Consider the following 22,991-nt stretch of genomic DNA (forward strand, 5'->3'; position numbering starts at 1 on the left):
CCTTCTTAGTTTGCATACAAGGACCATAATTTGTTTCCTTTAGAATCTAATAGGCTTTCATACCCCTACTTAAACCACCTGATGTAATCGGTGTTAATAAGCAATAATAAAAAGCTTTTCTATTATAAATTTATAAATACCTACTAAATTGATTATTAGTAAACTTTACATCCTCAAAAAAAATTTGTTTTCAAGGAACATCTCATTGAAAGAGATTTACGGTTAATTAAAGTAATAAAGTTGAACAAATTGTTTGAGTATATTTTAAAATGGAAGAATTTTGCCCATTCCCTTGACATTTGAGAAGAACCCCAGATCTTGCTTGTAGGGTAGATACGATTTCCTCCTAACCACTTCATTTTCAGCTCTTCTTTGCACGTAAAACAGTTCATGTACAGGAGTTTGCACCTTCAATCGGCCGGCGACTTTTAAAACCTCACCGGAATTCCGTTTCTGTTTTGTACTATTGACCTTCGTAGGAGTCAAAAGCACCACCGGTTCCTTACCCTCGCTGTTGCTCCTCCGGAGAAAAAAATACCGGATGCTCCACCTCTTCGTTCGAGATCCAGCCGAACTACTCTTCTTACATTTACTCATACAAGGTGGCGATCCACCATTAACCTTAAGCCTCCACATGCAGTATGTTTTAGAATGTAGACTTTCCGATTCTTCCTCTTCCCATGATGAATACAAAGAAGATTCTTCTCGCTCTTTTATTAACAGTTTCTGTATAGAACCAGTAATAGAAGAAGAAAGATGAAGCTCATTTTCCTTTGCTTTAGCCTCACGATCTTCCTCATCTTTCACCAGTAGATCACGATTGAAAACAGGAAAAACAGTCCCGCCTCGTGAATCTTTTTCTTCCGTTGAAACATCCTGGTCGCTTAAAACCAACGAAAACTCGAAATCGTTTACCTCTTGTTCACGGATCACTTTGGTGACTGCCATTGATGTTAAACTATCAGAAGAGTAACAAGTGAAGCTAGGAGAGACTACTGATCCTTCCATTTTCTTCTGTTGTTGCATCTTGTTGAAATATCCAGGAATCTTTTGGCTTTTTTGTGACCGAAAGAGAAGAAGTTGATGAATTATGAGATATAGGAGAATTTGGTACCAGAGGGAATTTGGTAGCAAGGGGTATTTATAAAGAGAACAAGTTAATGATAACCCTTGAAGATCTATAATTCTATTCCACTAGCTGGAAGTTGCATGTGAAAATGATGTCGCAATATGGTACGTGTTTCTCGTTATGGATTTCTTTATATATTTTATTAAAATTCAAATAATATAATAGTTTTTTTTTTTAATATGCATATCTATACAGATTACAGAATATTATGTTGATTTATTAAATTGGTTTAGCAAACGTAATTTGAAATTAATAAATCAGAATAAAAGACAGTTGACATTCTAGAAGGGTATTCTTAGCAAATCCATGACGTGGGGCTTGAGTTGTGTGGAAAGCAAGAAAGCAAATGAAACTTTGGAGACTGGCTTCGTATATCTAATTCAATATTCCATCATTATTTCTTACAATGATATAAAAAACAAATATAATATGAAACTGTTCAAATGAAAATTTCAGGACAAACTTTATAGAGTGTTTTCAGTATTTGCCCTCATATCCGGTGGAAATCAAAGCTGAGGTGTACAATTTCTTTCGATCAAAATTTTCCAAACGCTGGCCTATAAGACCGAAATTCATCAATTCTCTATTTAAGACCCTCTCCAATCAGCACCGTTCTTTTCTTGAATCCCCATTGGCTTGGTAGAAATAAAATCAGCTGTCTGGAAATGCGTTCATGAGAAGGTACCTGGCCTTGACAGCTTCACCTTCAAACTTCTCAAATCACAATGGGTATAAATAAAAAATGCGATGTAATGGCCTTCGTAAAACATTTGGAAACACACGTCACACGGTAAGCTTGCTAACGGGTGCAACTCGTCCTTCATAACTCTTGTGCCGAAAATAAAGGACCCCTTCGCTCTTGGTGATTATAGACCGGTATTCCTCATTGGTTGTATTTACAAAATCATCACCAAAGCACTAGCTTCTTGGCTCAAAACTGTGATCAGGTCGGTTATTGTTGACGCCCAATCAGCTTATATAGAAAGTAGGAACATACTCGAGGGACAACTAATCATGAATGAATTATGTTCATCGTCAAAGAAAACTAAAAACAAAATTTTCCCCTCTGTTGCCTAGGTCAAATAATATACAAAATATGAACTGACAAAATTCTTGGACCCTAATTCATTTTATTTAATATATATATATATATATATATATATATATATATATATATATATATATATATATATATATATATATATATATATATATATATATATATATATATATATATATATCAGTATAACGAGTGTTATTACCGATTAATCTTATTTATAAGTTCATAATAATGACCACGAACATAAATATATGTTGTACTTAAAGCGTAGTAAGTGCAGCTTAAATTAATGGGTTTTTTTAACAGAAGTTCTGAAAGTTCGCGGGCAGAACTTCCACACTGAATACTTCTTTTTGTCGAGCTTTCTATTATTGTAGTACTTTGTCGTGAAGACTTCATGGATCAGAAGGATAGAACTTTATAGAGTGAAAGAGTTTCTAGAGAGGAACTCGGATGAGCACGGAAATGAGAAGAATAACACACTACTTATAGTAGGCTGAACGTAGGGCACCCGACGTCCTTTGAGTAGGGACCATATTTCATCTGTATCTTCCATGTACAAGCTCCGTTTTTTACGTTCTTTATATCCACACTTAGGTATTTTTGAGTACTACAATTTTCATTTGGACTTCATCGGCTAATTCTCTTTCTATCTCTCACTTACAATATGTACCGAATTCACAGTGTCTAAAGAGTGGGGACCATGCAAGTTTCGTACATATCTTTTGCATATGAGCTCCGTTCTCGACATTCTCTATATCGATAAGTTCGTAATTTCATGGACTTTAACTTTCTTTTATATAGTTTTCTCTAATGAGCGACGGATGTTTATTTTGTTCTTTGCGACACATAGTTATGTACTGAGTCATTATGAAAAATTATAACTTCCTCTTACGAAGTCAGGTTTGGGCGTTTTTTCTATGAAGGGTCTTGTATTCACGATGAATACGACTCACCTTTACATTACTTTAGCTAAAAAACAACCTATCTTTAGTTTACGTTTTATGAAAGACATTGTCATTTCGATTTGAGCGCGAAACTTATAAAAATCATAAGTTCCTCGTACGAAGTTAGATTTGGGTGTTCTTTATATACCCACAGAATTGCCATCACAACTACTACAACTTTTGTTAAGATTATTTATCATAAATAATCTTTTATTTTTATTGTTATTTTATTGTTTAACGATAAATTTTATATTAAGGTTTTCTACAAATATTATACCCTAATAATATTTGTTTACATATCGCGTAAACGATAAATATTATTTAGGTCATAACGCGCACGAAGAGCAATGATCCACTTTAAAGGGTTTTAATTGTTTTAATAAACGTATTATATTATTATTATTATTATACATAAAACGTCTAGCCTGAATTTGCGGACATTACATATAGTTTCTTAAATAGACCTATGTATCCAAATACAAGTAACATCATTAGGGTATTCCCTTTTCAACTCTTTAGTTATATCATTTCTTGGTTTAGCAATAGTTTTTTCTGTAAAACGTAATTTATTAGGAGCCTTTCAGGCTCTAACCATGGAGCTACGCCAAATCCTATACTTTTCAGTTCCAAAATCAACATGATCTTTTTTGTTACTACTACTACCAGAATCATCAAAACCCTCCAGAACATATGACAATTAAGAGAATAAACCACTGTCCAAAAAAAAATACACAAAAATAGATAAAGTAGGCAAGCACTACACAAGAATGACTACAGTAAAAAAATTGGTGTTTAGTACCATGAATGGTTTTAGAAAAATAATTGATGTTCATAACTAGGATCCCCAAGCCTAGAAGCACAAAACGAAAAAAGATAGAGATATGCGAAAAAAAAAGCAACCCAAAACAAAGCCTGGTTAGAGAAAGAGAACAATATATCTTATATCAGTCCCAAAGGCACTTTTAGAGTATCATTCAAAATTAATTAACTAATGATTGTCGGCTTGGTGGGGTTTTTAGCCGCAAACTAAGGTGCAAAGGATTAGCAGCTTATTAACCACAAACTGATGTGGAAATTCTAAACTAGCTGGAAGTTGCATGTGAAAATGATGTCGCAATATGGTACGTGTTTCTCGTTATGGATTTCTTTATATATTTTATTAAAATTCAAATAATATAATAGTTTTTTTTTTAATATGCATATCTATACAGATTACAGAATATTATGTTGATTTATTAAATTGGTTTAGCAAACGTAATTTGAAATTAATAAATCAGAATAAAAGACAGTTGACATTCTAGAAGGGTATTCTTAGCAAATCCATGACGTGGGGCTTGAGTTGTGTGGAAAGCAAGAAAGCAAATGAAACTTTGGAGACTGGCTTCGTATATCTAATTCAATATTCCATCATTATTTCTTACAATGATATAAAAAACAAATATAATATGAAACTGTTCAAATGAAAATTTCAGGACAAACTTTATAGAGTGTTTTCAGTATTTGCCCTCATATCCGGTGGAAATCAAAGCTGAGGTGTACAATTTCTTTCGATCAAAATTTTCCAAACGCTGGCCTATAAGACCGAAATTCATCAATTCTCTATTTAAGACCCTCTCCAATCAGCACCGTTCTTTTCTTGAATCCCCATTGGCTTGGTAGAAATAAAATCAGCTGTCTGGAAATGCGTTCATGAGAAGGTACCTGGCCTTGACAGCTTCACCTTCAAACTTCTCAAATCACAATGGGTATAAATAAAAAATGCGATGTAATGGCCTTCGTAAAACATTTGGAAACACACGTCACACGGTAAGCTTGCTAACGGGTGCAACTCGTCCTTCATAACTCTTGTGCCGAAAATAAAGGACCCCTTCGCTCTTGGTGATTATAGACCGATATTCCTCATTGGTTGTATTTACAAAATCATCACCAAAGCACTAGCTTGTTGGCTCAAAACTGTGATCAGGTCGGTTATTGTTGACGCCCAATCAGCTTATATAGAAAGTAGGAACATACTCGAGGGACAACTAATCATGAATGAATTATGTTCATCGTCAAAGAAAACTAAAAACAAAATTTTCTTGCCTAGGTCAAATAATATACAAAATATGAACTGACAACCCTAATTCATTATATATATATATATATATATATATATATATATATATATATATATATATATATATATATATATATATATAACCTTAATTTTTTGTGGATGGGTCAAAGCCCACTCTTGCCCTATATTGGCTACGCTCCTGGTTCCCTGCTAAAACCAAAGATTGCATCATTACTTTGACTTTCAACTAAGTTAAATTTAGGGGTAATCTTGGTGCTTGTAATTGGGCGGACCGGACATGTTGCCCTTTCAATATTTTGTAATCTTCTTTTATGTTTCCTTTCGCCCTGCTTTTTGTTCTCTTAGGTTGGGGCTTTGTATTGTTTTGTTTCGACTTTTATAAAATCGTCGTTTCCAAAAAATAAAATTTTCTTTGTCAAAGATGGTTTAGATGAGGCATTCGCCTCAGTTAATTGGAGCTATCTCAATTTGATGATGGAGCAAATGGGATTCGGTAACATTTGGAGAACATAGATTATGCGATGTCTTACTTCCTCTCGGATACTAGTTCTTGTAAACGAGTCCCCCACATTAAAATTTTCAATCACAAAAGGAGTTCGTCGAGGTGATCCCTTATCCTCCTTCCTCTTTACTATAGTTATGGAAGGTCTAAATATAGCCATGAAAATTGCATGTGAGCGAGGTATCTTCCGGGGAGTCACGACTCCTAACAAAGGTCTTCTTATATCACATTTATTCTATGCCGAAGACGCCATATTTGTAGGGGACTGGAGCTGCCAAAATATCTTAAATCTAGCCCGCATATTTCATTGTTTACAAGTTTCTTCCTGCCTCCAAGTGTATTTCCATAAATCGAAGGTCAATGGCATTGCATCCTCTCCATCGAAAACTGAGAGTTGGACCCGACTACTTCGTTGCGTTCCAGATTCCCTTCGTTTCAAATATTTGGGAGTTTCGGTGGGAGCCACCATGTCTCGAAAAAATGGAAACCCATCATCGATCGATTCCAATCTAAACTCTCATTGTGGAAAGCAAAAACTTTTTCTTTTGGTGGACGTCTCACCGTAGTCAAAGTTGTCCTAAGAAGCTATCCAACATATTACTTCTCGCGGTTTAGAGCTCCCATTTTATTCATCAAAACTCTCAAAAAAATATGTAGGAGGTTTCTTGGGGCAATTCAGAAAATGTATCGAAGACGAATTAGGTTTCTTGGTCAAAAGTTCTGTCTCCTAAACATTTACGTGGCTTGGGGGTAGGTTCCTTTAAAGCACAAAACAATGCCCTACTTCTGAAAAGGTGGTTGAGACTTAAACACGACAACAATGTTGGCACAGGTCCTTGAAAAAAACACACACACAACACACATTACTCACGTATGTATGTGAACGTAAACTTGCAACATAATACAGAGAAGCTTCATAATATATTCAATAAACAGAGTTACAGCTAATGCAAGTAAAGATATTGCTATATATATTACTCTAGCTATGCTATGCTATCTAATTAATAAATCATAATCACGTTTCAAAAAATTACTCCTAAAGTAAAGCTAGATATGGGATAAAACCCCTCATGAATCAGTCTTGCTTTTGAACAAGTAAACCTATTTTATTTTCCATGTTTATTATTTATGAATATGCTCCATCAGTTACCCATACATGTAAGCTACAAAATCATCACCCATTGACCCGTAAACAAAACTATTGAACCGTGATCCACTGAACCGTACCTGTGACCCGATAAATAAATGATTAACCCAACAATCGCCCCCTTAACCGTTTATTCACACCTTTCACTCACAGCAGCGTTTAATGACCTTCTTTTCGAACCATCTCGATTCTTGACCTTTCCCGGACACCCGACCTCCACCTCAATCACGTCCAAAGTCTTCACCCAATCCTGACTTTTCCCGGACACCCGAACTTCATCTCGGTCACGTCCAAAGTCCTCCACACCCAGTCGTTGTTTTTCACCATACAGAATTCGTTTCCACCTAACACTTTTGTGAAACAAGATCCTTATTCCACCGATCAAGAAAACAAAGTAACCCACTTTTTTCGTCTTCTTTCACATACAAAACGAAACAAACCCAAAGCCACATTCTTTGACGGATCTTTGTGTTCGTTTTCTCACACATCTCCAGTAACTCTCTCTATTTTCCGGTGACATACCCACAACATACCGCTAGAAGCACCACCTTGTCGGACACCACAAAAACAAAAGGCAGACGACAAAGAAACCTACCAACTGAACCACATTCTGCGCCATTAACCAGTTACGAACACCAACACCTTCATAACCTCTGTTTACCTTCGACCAACCGGCTGCTTTACCTCCAAACCTCGCTGACAACACCTGCTAAGACCAGTCGTGATCAACCCACTAACGACGATCTATCACCCTCTTCACAAGAAACACAGTTTCCTGCTGCATCATCCCTACAACAAAGGGCTACCCCTTTTCGTGAAACCGACTCTCAAACCGGCCTTGTACCTCTTAACGAGCCCTAAGATCCGATACCAATTGTTGGCACATGTCCTTGAAAAAAACACACACAACACACACTATTCACGTATGTATGTGAACGTAAACATGCAAGAGAACATGGAAAAGCTTTTTTTATATTCAATAAACAAACTTACAGCTAATGCAAGGAAAGCTACTGCTATATATACTACTCTAGCTATGCTATGATATTTAATTAATAAATCATAATCATGTTTCAAAAACTAACTCCTAAAGTAAAGCTAGATATGGGATAAAACCCCTCATGAATCAGTCTTGCTTTTGAACAAGTAAACCTTTTTTATTTTCCATGTTTATTATTTGTGAATATGCTCCATCAGTTACCCATACCCGTAAGCTACAGGATCATGACCCATTGACCCGTAAACAAAACTATTGAACCATTATCCACTGACCCGTACTTGTGACTCGATAAATAAATGATTAACCCAACAAACAATACACTATTGAGTAATGTTATTAGTGCAATTCATAATACTAACGAGAAGCCAGAGTGAGGAGTAACATAGCTAAAGCTCCAAAAGACCTTGGATTCTTTAGAATGAATCTATTTTCTGTTTTTTCCTAAGTTGTGATAGGAAATGATACTCTTTTCTGGAAGGATACTTGATGTAATGGACCAAAATTTGAGACCAGTTTCCCACATTTGTAGGCTTTAGAGGCATCTAAATATTATAAACTCTCAGGCACAATCTAAACTACTTGCGATATTTGGAAATGGAAATGCCCTCGTACTAATCATGATGTTGTTTTAGAGCTAGCTCAACTACAACTGCTAATAATCAATCACAGACTCAATCAGTTTCCAGATAAGTTATAATTCAACTTAGCCACACACAGTTCGTTCTATGTTGCCCTGATGTGTAGACACATTGAATTAAAGCACACCAACATAGGAAAGAATACTATGTCCTGGTTAAAATTGGTCCCAATAAAAGTATCAACTTTTATCTGGAGACTTAGTCTGAAGAGGATTTATGTGACGGAAACTTTATTGCATAGAGTTTTGAATATCACAACTTCTATATGTTGTGTAGGTGATATGGATACAAATATTGTCAATCACTTCTTTATTGGATGCAAAATTGCTACTGAAGCTCGCGAATGGGTGTTTAAATGGTGCAACATTCCTTATAGACAATTCCTAACTGTTACAGAAATTTAGGATTATGCAGATTTTTGGGGGAGTATTCCAAGGAAACAAAAAATATTTACTATTATAATCTATTGTTTACTATGGTGATGTTAGAAGGCGAGGAATTGAAAGAGGTTCAACAATACTTGTCCCTCTTCTACAAAAATAGCGGAAAAGGTGTTAGGTCTTGAATTCTTGTATTGTGTTGTGTCAAAACTACATGTTTAGAAGCAGAAGGAATTTTAAATTTGAATAAACTACCAACCCTTTTACTCACCTAGGGACAATTTGTAAAACTCAAGAAGATCAAAACTACCATATAAAGTAAAGAGTTACAACCTTTGAAGTATTTGATTCTCATTGTAGATGGAAGTTGATGAATGATATATAAAGCTCCAAAAAAGAGGCTCTCTACAAGTATCCATCAAGCAAGGAAATACCACAAGAAGATGCTACTCTTCACTTGTGTATATGTTCACTAGTACAAAACTGAGCTTTATCCACGCAAAAAACCTGTTATTCTAGACATTTTAGGTCGAGTTTTTTTATCATTCGATTTGTGATGAAAGGTCGTGTCATTGAAGATAAGTTAGGTTTTTGTTCGATTGTGGTGAGTATAACCCATGAAAACTCGTTATTATATGTAAAACAAGTCATTATGCGGTAGGCTTCTTTTGGACATGTATCTCTCTTATTTTAATAACCGTCATTAATAATACACTTATAGTGATGTGTTTTTTCCGATAGAATGATAAATGTTCACTTATAGTCACCGTTTATAAATAGTATTGCGGTCATGGTTAACTTTTGGAGACGCAAATATAATTAAGTTATCAATATAAGTTATCTTTACTAAGATGTTTAATGTTTTCTCATTGTTATTGTTTAAATATACTGACAAATAAAATTTTAAACCATCATAAAAAATGATCTATAGTCATGTCTTATTTCTTTTGTTATGATTATTGATAACTATTAGTGAGAAGTTTAATATTATATCCTGAATATTGTCTACATTTACTCACTCATTGGACAATTAAATGGTGACCATAAGATACTTATATTGATGTGTTTTTTTATATAAAGTGTTAAATGTTTACTTATAGTTGCCGTTTATAAATATTATCATGACCATTGTTTACTTTTTGAGATACAAATGAAATTAAGTTATCAGCATAAGTTATATTTATTGACATGTTTAATGTTTTCACATCATTATTGTTACACCTACAAATAAAAATTTAAGTTGTCACCAAAATTAATCTATACTCACGTGTTATTACTATTATTATGATTATTGATAATTATTATTAACATGTTTAATATTATATCGTGAATATTGTATGCATTTACGTACTGACAAGCAATTAAACGGTGACTATAAATTACTTATAATAATGTGTTTTTTTCCCTTTGGAGACATAAATGTAATTAAGTCGTCGGCATAAGTTATCTTCAATAATATGTTTAATGGAAATATACATTATAATGTAACAAATACTATTGTTTACTAATAATAATTTTAAAGTTATTACATCAAAAACAACATGCATATACATATTTATACATACAATATCTTTACAAACCTAATAAACTAAATTCTATTTTTCCTAGTTATACTCCTTAGGTCTTTTATTATATAAAATAGTTGGGTTGTTTTTCTTTTTGCTGTTTTTTCTTGTGCTTTTGCATTTTATTATTAACTTCAAGTATATGTACATTTGGATCCTGCAACGACAATAAAAGTATAAAATAGGTTAAAAACGATTGAAGCAAACATGCATAATGTATTTTATTAATTACTAGGATGTTTTAAGAAAATATAAGGTTTAATAGATGAATATAAATATCAATCACTTATGTAACAAAAGTACCTTAAGATCAAGGGTTACAATATATTTTTTTTCTAATGCCACAAAAGAAGGTACCGCATCATTTACTCTTAATGAGTCTTTGTCTTCGTTTAGTACTTAGGCGACTGACCTTATTACTTCATCAACAAAACTCTATAGTAATCATATGGATAGTTGTTTTCCATGTATTTTCTGATTTTCATCAGTAGAATAGATGACATAACCATTCGCAAAGACGTTGTTAAGATTACACTGACAGTGAACATTTTATTTTCTAGAGGGATATATATGCACATATAATAAATGTATAAGTAGAAAATTTTACTGATACATGTGTATCAATATAAACTTGTCGAATACACATACTTTGGTGAATTGTTGGAGTGTGTTGGGTTGAGGTGCTGCTATCACATTTTCTTGTGGCTCATGACACATAGATGCAACGTTTTCTTCAACATTATTCAAACTTTCCTTAAAATAGTGCTCCATGTTTAGTCTATGAAAAATAGTTGAAAATATTGGAAAATACAGTGTACAAAACTTATTGTTATATATTAATTTATATTATTTTGGATAATATTGGAAAATACAGTGTATAAAACTTATTGTTATATATTAATTAATCTTATTTTGGATCTCTTTGGCAGGTGTTTGCGATGCTGATGTACCCATACAAATTTTTTTTCCTTTTTTGGGATAATGATATGCGACGAAAGCATTAGTTAACAGTCCATTATTAAAAAAAATAAACCTATCATCAAAAATTCACTTAATTACATGTTTTTTCTGTAGGAGACCCTTTTAGAGCTGAAGTAATAGTTATCAAAGACTGTTGAACCCAAAACGAAATGAGGTACGCATAATAAGAATCGAAATCATGAATGAAACAGATAAATACAAGTAATATGGTCAAAATTATTGTATATCATTGACTGAGAAATGGAACATACAAAACGACTTTGGTTTTGCTCAACCAAACTGATATTGATGCAAAATGAGAATCTTTGGGAAACTTACTTAACAAGCTAAGCTGAAATCTATATATTATGGTTAAATACATCACATGTCAAATAAACAAAGGAACCTCTAAGTATAAATATACTCCATGAAATGTATTCACAATAGTGTCCATAAATATCAACACGGATTCAATATTTCCATACTCACCACTCTCCATTAAATGATGAAACTTATGAATAAATTATGAGAATCATCAGAACGTGAGGAATTCAAAGAGAGAGAACAAATCTAAAAAATATCATCAGTAAGGCACACAGAACTGACAACTCAAACTCCCCCTTGAACAAACATCATTCCCCTTGAATCTTCAACAAATACTATGAAGAGGATCGGGAACGTTAAGAAGCTTCAACCCCACTACCTAACATCTCTAATAACTAACATCTCTAATCTAAAGAGAATCGTCTAGGAAACATGAAATCTTTCTAAAGGCTAACATGGAACTTCAAAACTCATCATATTTGAAAAATCTTCAAAAACTTCTTGCAAATAAGATTTGACACTGGAATTTGCACTTTTCTACCCAAACATTCACATAAAAATCAAGAACTTCAATGATCCAGTGAATAACCAAAAAATCATGGAAGTAACCATTGTATAAAAGATTTAACCAATGGGCAAAAACAACAAATTGCGAACGATTTCGAATGTTCACAGCCCGTCACAATAAAAATCATCACGGTTTCGCATGTGAACACCCACTTTCGCAGTTTGGGTAGTTCTCTTCACAAATGAACAGTAGCTATCACAACTCGGAAGTCATTTTCTCATATGAAAAGTCACTTTCACAGAATGCACAGTGACTAGTTGCGATGATGTGAGACATCTCACATTTGTTCGCACAAGAACAATAACCTTCGCAACATGAGTAGTAATCTTTAAGAACACAAATTAAAACATATTCATTTTGGTATTCCACCGTTTTTTATGCGAAAACGAAAATAAACACAACTTCTTTTTGGATTTTCGATTTTTTTCTGAGGCTTTGGAAAGAAAGAAAGAAAGAAAAAACGTATTTTTTGTGATTTTCAGGTTTTCGTGAATTAGACAAAATGAAAAGATAAAAAACAAAAAGAAAAAGGTTTTTCAAGAGTTTTAGACCAAGAAAAAGTTATGAAATGAAAGCATGAAAGATTTTTGAGGTTTGCCACATGATTTCCCTTAGAAGGAACCCTACTCATCAAATAGTCAAATTTCGACCTTAGATTCTCATTTGTTCTTTTTTGTTCCTCTAGGTTTTGCTGAAAGAAACCAATTTTTTCTTTTAATGAGGATCTGGCTCTGAGGCGTACACCAATATTCAGTTGGAGTGACTCCCGTGCCAACCTATCTTACAAATCGACCATGTTCTTTGCCAAAGATCGGTGATAGGGCATCTATGGATGGTTCAAGAATGGTTTTTCCTTCTACAACTACAATTGCACGACTGATCTGGAAAAAGTTTATGTCAAATAAATATACTATTAGTTGTGTTCTTTATAAATTTTCATTAACAAACACCAAAAACAGATAGAAGCTGCTAGTTTTACACTACATACGAACTCTTCTGTAACAAGCTTCACTTCTTCTCAATCATATTTTTCCTCTTTATTTTCCCGCCCTTTCCTCCACATTAAAGCCCGTAAAGGAACTTCATCCGTATCAATTACTGCATCTTTCACCTATTAAAAGAATGATCAATCGATGAAGCCGAAATCGAACAATTTGCAAGTATATATACCGTATTAACTAAACAAGAAATCAACAAATACATATTTAACAATTGAAATATCGATCAATAGAATTAAAAATTTTGGTTTTAGTTTAGCGTACCCCCCCCCCCACCCCACCCACGTCCATGTTATGTTGTTAATGAGATTTTGCTCGAGCGACTTTTTCCATATCAGACTTAGCCTTCAACACAAATTAAATAAATGGATATGAAAAGATTTCTAAATTATTTAAAAATATAATGAAAGTGCTTATCATAAACAGAACTAACATTTGGACCAATTTAATTTATAACCTTGAACTCTTCTAACTGTACACTTTTAATGAGTGCCTCCTAATTACTTTGTGTGTTAGAAAAACAAAACTGAGTTGGTATTACTTTTAGCTTCTTTGGTCTACCCAAGTAAGCCTTTGTCAAACGATCATTAACATATTTTCTGAAAGATCGTCGAAGTGTACCAAGATGGGAAAAAAATTCATTACACGTTCATCGATAACAACAAACCGCTACATGAATAGTAAGTTAAATGCTAGTAATGAACTTTAATTAATTAATTGCTTAATTTTTTCTGAAACGGAAAATATACTAAACTACTCCTAAATTATTTCACATATGTCCACTGTAGGACTTAAACCCTCAACCTCAAGGAGGGAGAGATTCCACATCAATAGTAACCCTATATTGACCATCTCCAATGGTTCCAGTGATGGTTTTATCATAAGTGTTAACATAGCATGAATAGTAGAAATCACATATTTTTTTAGGACAGAAAGGATCAGGTAAGTCATAGAATGCATATCGAAAAGGACCGGTCTTGACATAGTTGACAAAATCTTCGATTCCTGAGTTTGCGAACTTCTTTGGGATTTCATCTGAGAAGGCCACATTGGTCGATTGAATGATGATGGTAGAGTCAGGGGCATGAGGACCTTTGATGACATTGGCGTTGGGGGAAAACTCCTACAGAGGCTTTGACATGGTGAAAGATTTGAAGAAGATGAAGATTTGTAGTCTTTTTGAGAGAGATAACTTAATTGCTTGAATTGCTTGTAAAAGTGACCTAGGATGAAAAATTCCCAATATGTACCCAAAAAGTTTCTTCCCTTTTACGTAATCATGAACAAAGATATATACACCGTAAAAATCTCATATTCCAAGATAATGATGGATGTTTCATTCGTCATCCAAAACGATACCGTTAAAACAGGTGACGTGTCATCATCGGTAATGAACATCAGCGTAAGTGATGAGCGAGTGCCTTGACACGTTAAGTTTGTGATGTATCCTAATAGTGTGGGTTTAAACTACCATTCACTGACATAGTATTGTGAGATCTCATCAACGTGTGGTTTCATATGCTGACAAATTAATCACTTTTATTAGAAGAAAAGGGCAAGAGTGGTATGATGCGTGTGATAAGCTGTGGTGTTTTAGCTTAAACATCGGCATAGATTTGTCAAGCTCTCATCAGCGTATGCTATATTACGATCAATCATAAAAATTTAAAGAATAACATAAGAGCAAGAATGGATTGGTGCGTGTGATAGTCTATGGTACATAAACTAACCATCGATATAGAGTTTCAAACTTATATCAGTGTGTGGTATATCACAGTGAATCGTTAAGTTTTATTAAGAAAATAAAGGAGAGAATGGATTGTTTCAGTTACGTTAAGGTGAAATCAACATGAATCATTAATAGTTTAATGCATCAAAAAGAAGTGGTTTAGACTTTTGTAACATAGAGTAAGTTACATTCTAGATTCAAAGATTCACCATTAACTCAGAATGGTACCATGTCATACCAAAGACTAGGAGGTCAAGGACATGAAAAACCCTTTGTCATTAAAGGAATAAGCAGGTAACTCTTACGATGATAACTATAAAATCAATGTAAGCCATTAGGTTATGCTCAATGTTATAGCAGAACATGAGACTTGATGCATACGGAAGCATGCTTCTAGGGACAGGATCAGGTAAAGATGTTTATTTAAAAATAAACACCCAAGCCTTAGAATATTTTACTTTTATTAGAAGAAAAAACACAAGAGTGGTATGATGCGTTTATAAGCTTTGGTGTTTTAGCTTAACCATCGGCATAGATTTGTCAAGCTCTCATCAGCGTATGGTATATTACGCTAAATAATAAAAATTTAAAGAAGAATATAAGGGCAAGAATGGATTGGTGCGTGTGATAGTCTATGGTACATAAAATAACCATTGACATAGAGTTTCAAACTTTTATCAATGTGTGGTATATCACAGTGAATCATTAAGTTTTATTAAAAAGATAAAGGAGAGAATGGATTGTTTCAGTTATGCTGAGGTGAATCAGCATGAATCATTAATAGTTTAACTCATCAACAAGAAGTGGCTTAGATTCCTATATCATAGAGTAAGTTACATTCTAGAATCAAAGATTCACTGTTAACTCATAATGGTACCATTTCCTACCTCAGACTAGGAGGTCAGGGATATGAACAGCCCTTTGTCATTAAAGGAACAGACATGTAACTCTTACGTTGATGACTATGCAATCAATGTAAGCCATTGGGCTATGCTCAATGTTTCAGCAGAACATGAGACTTAATGCATATGTCAAGCATGCTTCCAGGGACAGGGTCAGGTAAAGATGATTAATTAAAAATAAACACCCAAGCCTTACAATATATTTTTGATTAGGACTAGGCAATCTCACTGAAAGTTTAGACAATGTGTAGACAGTCAGCGTGAGTGGGTGACTAAATGTTCTCAACATATGGTCTCGTTGATGAGAGACTTAGAGAGATTTTGTCACATACAACAGCATGCTTCTAGGGACGGTGATGTATCAAAAGTTGCATACTAGGCTCAGAGTAGCCACCGTCAGATTCCTTTTAAAAATGGTACAAAAGAATAAACAATATAAGAATACAAACAAGAGAGTAGTCAAACAAGATAATAGTTTAAACAACGAAATATGTGCATATTTTTCAGAAAAGTGATAAAGACTCGTTCCATTAAATCTTTAGAATTGAATGGTCATAAATGAACTTCCATTTTACGAGATATCTACCACTTGAAATTTCAGCTATAAAATAGAACAAACAAGGCCAACCATATCACACAAAAACAACACAATTCATAGTAAACAAAGAGATAGAATGCCTTTAATCCTTGAGATTTTGCTGATTGATTCCAAGCTTCTTGTTCACCATGTACAAAAGAAGAACATGAATCAATCTTTGTAACCAACGAGATAGAAGGATCCAATCTTTGTAACCTTTGAGTTATGAGATTCACCAAGACAATACCCGAAGGTTCCATTCAATATGATCCATGAAGGAAGAGAAGGTGGGACGGCTGTCTTGTTGAAGATGACTTTGGATCTTTGAGGTGATGGAGGGGTAGTGACAACATCAATGGAGCTTAGACGTGCTATGTCACCTGATTCCACTTCATCTCATTGCAACTGAAATAGGATGTTCAAGACAGACGGGATATGTGTCCAGAAGAACACTTAGTGGAATCATTATCCCTCATCTGGTCTCATCAGCGTGAGCATCAACATCACTGAGAGAGAAATTGGTCCTGAAGAAAAGATGCACAGTCAGCATCAACTAGCCATTTCAAGGAGGGTGATGCATTCAAGGAATGACACGCTGATCTTAATAAGTTAAGATCAATGTTGAAATGGAGATAGAAGGTCCTCACACATACAGAGGAAAGAGAATAACGAACATTGACAATGTTAGTAGGAAAAAGTATATGTACAATGTATACTTCTTTGGTAAATTAATAGTTTAAAAGAATTTTTTAAAGCAAAAATTATAGTAAATAAAGTAAAGGGAAAATATCATAAAAGCCACAACATTTTTACGTGTAATTGAGAAAAGCCCTATTATTATTTTTTTGGTTGTCTCTGACCACAAATGGGACGTAGAGTTATCAGTCTAGCCCATTTAATGGTTTTCATGGTTAACTCTCTTAAATTTTTTACAAAATCAGTCATAAAAGTTCAAATTTGGTCGCTGTACTTTGCAAAAAATTACACCACATGTCCAAAATTCGGTTTTATGTTTTCTAACTTCTTTATTTTCATTTACTTTTTATTTTTTTAGTCAAAACTAAACTTGTTTTCATATTTTTTTTCGTTTTTTATATTTTTCGTTTTTTTTTGTTTTGTTATATATTTTTTTATTTTTTAACTTTTTTTTTGTTTTTTATATTCATTTATTTTTCATATATTTTTATAATTTTCTTTTTTATTTTTATTTTTTATTTTTCGTTTGTTTTAGAAATCCAAAAAAAAAAACTCAAACACCAAAATTGTAATATACTCTAATATATTCATACACTTTACACATTTTAAAAAGTATCAAAAGAAATTATCAAATTGACAAAAAACAAAACGTAACAAATAAACGAAAAAAAGAAAAAAATATGAAACAAATACAAAAAATATAAAAAATAATTCATACACTTTACACTTTTTGAAAAATATCAAAAGAAGATATCAAATTGACGAAAAACAAAACCTAAGATAAAATCAAAAAATATAAAAAAATATACATAAAAAACGATAAAAATATAAAAACTAGTTTTGGACATGTGGTGCAATTTTTTGCAAACTACAAGAACTAAATTTGAACTTATAGGAATGATTTTGCAAAAAATTTAACAGAGTTAACCATGAAAATCGTTAAATGGGCTAGAGTGATAACTCTATTTCTCATTTGTGGCCAGAGCAAACAAAAAAAATTTGTGCTTTTCTCAATTACGCGTGAAAATGTTGTGCATTTTTATGATATTTGCCCTAAAGTAAAAATCTAGCAGCTTGTGTTCAAAGTTTTAGAAGTAGCAAAGCATGAAGAAAAAATAAAATAAAGAATCAATGTTTAAATAAAAAAAGATTAAGTCATATAAATATCTTTTTCCCTGAGTGTAGAAAGCACAATCTTGTTCTCAGAATCAAACACCTTTCCCTCGTGGTGACTGAAAGGAACTTTATAAGCAGCGTCACAAAGTTGACTGATGGAGATAAAATCTGCTTTTAGACCTTTGCCATAGAACACATCCTCTAGCTTGATCGTCCTGCATTCAAAAGTTCCAACACTCGTAACATCTCTTCCACTATTGTCACCAAAGATCACCATTGGACCATCCATTTCTGTAAAATCTGTTAAGAGAGACTTGTAACCGGTCAAGTGTATAGAGCTTCCACTGTCTAGGTAGCAAGTATGTCCTTGATTTGGGCTTGATCCTTTGACAACATGAGAACTATCAGTGTCACATATGCCGTCAGGGGATTCATTGATAAGTGCCATAAGACCTTTAACATTCAGCCCCTCATCTTCAAATGTATTCTCTTCTTCTACCCATTCTTCATGATCCTATTTTTTTTTGCAATGAAAGCTTTCGGCAGAGAGATGCTTTCCTTCTTCATGTAAGCCACCAGCTTCTTGTACAAGGCTTCATAGTTCTCAAGACTCTAGGCTTCTTTCTTCTCCTTGCAATCCCTTGAAAAATAGTCAAGGCTTCCAGAATTAAAGCAATTACCTAAGTTTTGCTTCTCTGAAGTGGATATCCTTGTTGAACTGCTTCCCTTGAACTGATCTCTTCTAACCTCGTTTGATATACTTTCTTCGTAACGCTTGACGATGAGATCTTCATCACTCCCTTTAACCTGATCTGAGTTATCTGAGTCGCTGATGTGTTTTATTTCTTCCTTTCGAGACACTAGTGAAACTGACTTTTCCTTGCTTGAGTCCTTCATGATTTCTTTACGAAGAGTTTTGGTCTCTTCATAATTTCGCAGATTACCGAACAAGGAATTCAAATCCATAGTATCAATCTTTTCACCATTCTTAAGAACATCAGTGTGATGTTCCAAGCTTTTTCCGAGAGAGTATAGAAACTTTAGAACCAATTAAGATGAATGCTTGACGATTCCCAGTCTGTGCATATCAATAACCAAACAGTTAAACATATTAAAGGTTTGGGTTAAAGTCTCGCATTGTTAAACAAAGAAACACCCATATCTCCGATTAATATTGTTGAAGGTTGTGGCCTAAACTTCCACAGTGCCTTCAAAGCCACTATCAGCGTATCCATCATCGCTTGGGCTGATTCAAAATTTTTCACAAGATGGTACACGTGACAGGGAAGGGAATTTCCTATCGCTGCTCTGGCTTTAACGTCAAGATTTATAAGCCTCCTATCATTGTCGTCATAGCTGGTCTCTGGTTTCCGCGTCAAGGTACCAACTGGAGCATTCTTGGTCATAGGTTGGTACATAGGAACGTGATGACATTTTTCAACGATTTTGCACATCTCCTAGTCCATGGTTTAAACAACCACCTTGTCCTTGGTTCTCCACATGGATAAGTTGTGGTCATCGAATGGAGGAATTTTATTGAGACTAAAGGATTTAGAATTATTTGAAGTTGACATTATTACTTGAGTGTATCAAAAATCCTGTCTAATAACAATTGAAGGTTTATATCGATCGAATACACTTCAAGTATTAAGAACAAACATAAACTAATCTAAGAAAAACAAAGAATAGAAAGTAAATAAAATAGGGAGTTCTCCAAATTTTTCTTTCACCAAGAAAAGGTTTTGTGATCACCAAGAAGATGGCTTGTCACAAAGACAATTGACACCAACCCGAACTCACAACATTAGGGTTTACCCTAATGTTGTATATATACTAATCTATCCAAGTATATCCCTTGATTTAAAGGATTGCGTCTAATCTTTACTAAGAACCGGTCTTATCACAAAGATACCAGATCTGTGATCTATTATATACTTATCTATATCATTACATAATATACAAAAGATTACATAGAATAACTACGCTATGTGCTGACATCGATAAGCTTGATACGCTAGCGATGTCGATGTTGTAGACACTCACGCTGACAGAGAGTGTGTGGAGTGTTTGACTCATCAGATCATAAGGTGTGATCTTACATAAATCTATATCTCTGTATTTAAATATATAGTCATATCTATATCATAAATCCATATCATGATATTTGAAAATGTTTTCTTTTTATTAACAAGTGTCGGTTCTTTTAGCAATGTTTTTTTTAATTGTTGATGATTATGCAAGTGTCCGTTCTTTTATCTAAGAATTTTGTAATAGTTGAGTATTATGCCAGTGTCCTCCTATCCATATAAGATTATTACATGTGGATACCATTAATTCTGTCTGTTAGTTCCGTCTCTTGATTTTTACATTTGTTAATGTATTAATAAAATTAATAACACATCTTCTCATCTATTTACCACAAATTAATTATCATCTCCCCAACTACTTGTGGTTATCTAAAGTAATAAATGTTATCTATCTTCCTATTTAAGTAGTTATCATCTAACACCACAATTCGTTCATTTATCATCTACCCACCACAAAGTTCTTTCATGATCCTTCAAGTAAGATGTAAAATAATTTTGACAATTAGTTATATATATATATATATATATATATATATATATATATCGTGCTTCAAGATCTAGATTACATAATTTTATCATAGGGCATGTAAAGCTTGCTACGAAGATCAAATACACATCAAAGGGATAAAAATATAAAGATCGACACAACAAGCATTCACATAGACCCATTAAAGGGTTATGGATATGAAGCCACTACTTTGACTAGAATCGGTGTCGAAATTGGTCTCGTGTACGAATTTGTAAAGTTTGTTAATACGTCGACATTGCTTTGATTTTTGTGTTGTGTTTGAGTATAGGTCCTTACATCTATAGCCCCTCACTAAATCAGCTTTCGCTAACACACACACACACACACACACACACATATATATATATATATATATATATATATATATATATATATATATATATATATATATATATATATATATATATATATGTGTGTGTGTGTGTGTGTGTGTGTGTTTGTTTGTGTGTGTGTGCATGTGTCTATGTGCATCTTGTGTGTGTGTGTGTGTATATATATATATATATATATATATATATATATATATATATTCGTGTACAAGGGGTAGTGGGTGGTGGTATAGGACTATAGGGTCTTTTAATTTGATTAAACTGTGATTCACGTACCTCATCCTAAAAAGTTATGTTATTATACCCATGCATAGGACTAGTCAAAGTGGTGGTTTAGAATTTATGTATGTAGATATATAATATATCGATGTAGCACTTTTAGTTTAATTATGTAATTAATGAGGATTTATTTTTTGTACCTTTTTTCGATGAAATGTAAGTATATTTATCAGGATTTCATTTTGTTAATGAATATCATGACAATCTTTTGAGAGATATTTTGTCCATTAGTCGTTGTTACGTAAATTGGAAATATATTAAAAATTTTGCTCTTAAATGTTAAAAACAGAACTTGGGAGTGTTTCTTAAATTGATTATCTAACTTATTGGCTTTTCAAAAAGCCAATAAGTTAAAAAGGTGTTTGGATACTTCAAAAGTCCTTTTCGACCGACTTTTTGGCATGGGGAAAAAAGTGAGTTTAAAAAAAGTCACTGATTCTTGACAAAAATATTAATTATAATTAATAATATTTTAATTCCTTCAAAATCCCCTAATAAAATGGATTCATATTTTCCCAAAATTTAAATTTCCTCTCTATATATACTACACATTTAAAATCTCATATTTTGCTTGTTGGCCTTTTAAACAGAAAATTACCTTTATACCCCTACAACTTATTGACTTTTACGGTTTTCCTACAACAAAAAGTCAGGAATACTTGGCTTCTCCAAAAAGCCAATAAGGATTTTCAAAAGCACTCCCATACAATTATCATCGGAGGTTTTCCAACAGAAATTCTAAATTATCATCTACGGTCTTCTAATAAAGGTTTGACATTGGATTTGAATCAGGTCTGTCATTCGCTAATCTCGTTCGAGCCATGATAATTGTAAAAAATATTGATTTAGGCTTGTAATTAATCAATCGGTTAATAGCCCTAAAAAATCAAGCTCATCTAATTTATGCACACGAATTACTTCATCCATTTAAATACATGTTATATCAATACACCTAATTCGTTATTCACTAGATTAACTAATTGTCTATTTTTCCAAATTGATTTAGGCTAACATCATGAACTTGGATAAGTCTTGGATGCCTTCAGATATAGTTGGACAACTATATGTAGATGGATTTGAATCATTTTTTAATTATGTTGTTGACAATGTATACAAGATGGAACTTGTAAAAAAAGAACAGACATGAAATGTCAATTCCATGTCCATGTGTTTCCTCTTTAAACCACATGTTTCATAGATTTGAGGAGGTATATTATCATCTACTCCTTAAAGGAATTGATCCAAACTACACCATATGGACAATGCATGGTGAAAAAGATGAGTCAGGACATACTATGTCTGTTGATGATGACAAGAGTGTAGATATTATTGATATTTTTTTATTTTGACTCAAGAATCCAAAAATATGCTCCTAATACAATAGAACTGGTTGAAGGTACTCAAGAGAATTTCTCATAAGACCCAGAGAAGTTCAAATTACTGCTTGAGCAT

General features: G+C 33.3%; 1 protein-coding gene across 1 annotated transcript; it reads right to left on the bottom strand.

Moving 5' to 3' along the window:
• Positions 1-264: 264 nt before the first annotated feature.
• On the bottom strand, positions 265-1,026 carry LOC145164573 (uncharacterized). The gene has a single exon (XM_079083284.1). The coding sequence runs from the start codon at positions 1,024-1,026 to the stop codon at positions 265-267; it is 762 nt and encodes a 253-aa protein (XP_078939410.1).
• Positions 1,027-22,991: the final 21,965 nt, after the last annotated feature.

This window comes from Lactuca virosa, chromosome 3 (genome assembly GCF_052849685.1).
Source record: "Lactuca virosa cultivar CGN04683 chromosome 3, Lactuca_virosa_CGN04683_v6, whole genome shotgun sequence".
Classification (NCBI taxonomy): Eukaryota; Viridiplantae; Streptophyta; class Magnoliopsida; order Asterales; family Asteraceae; genus Lactuca; species Lactuca virosa.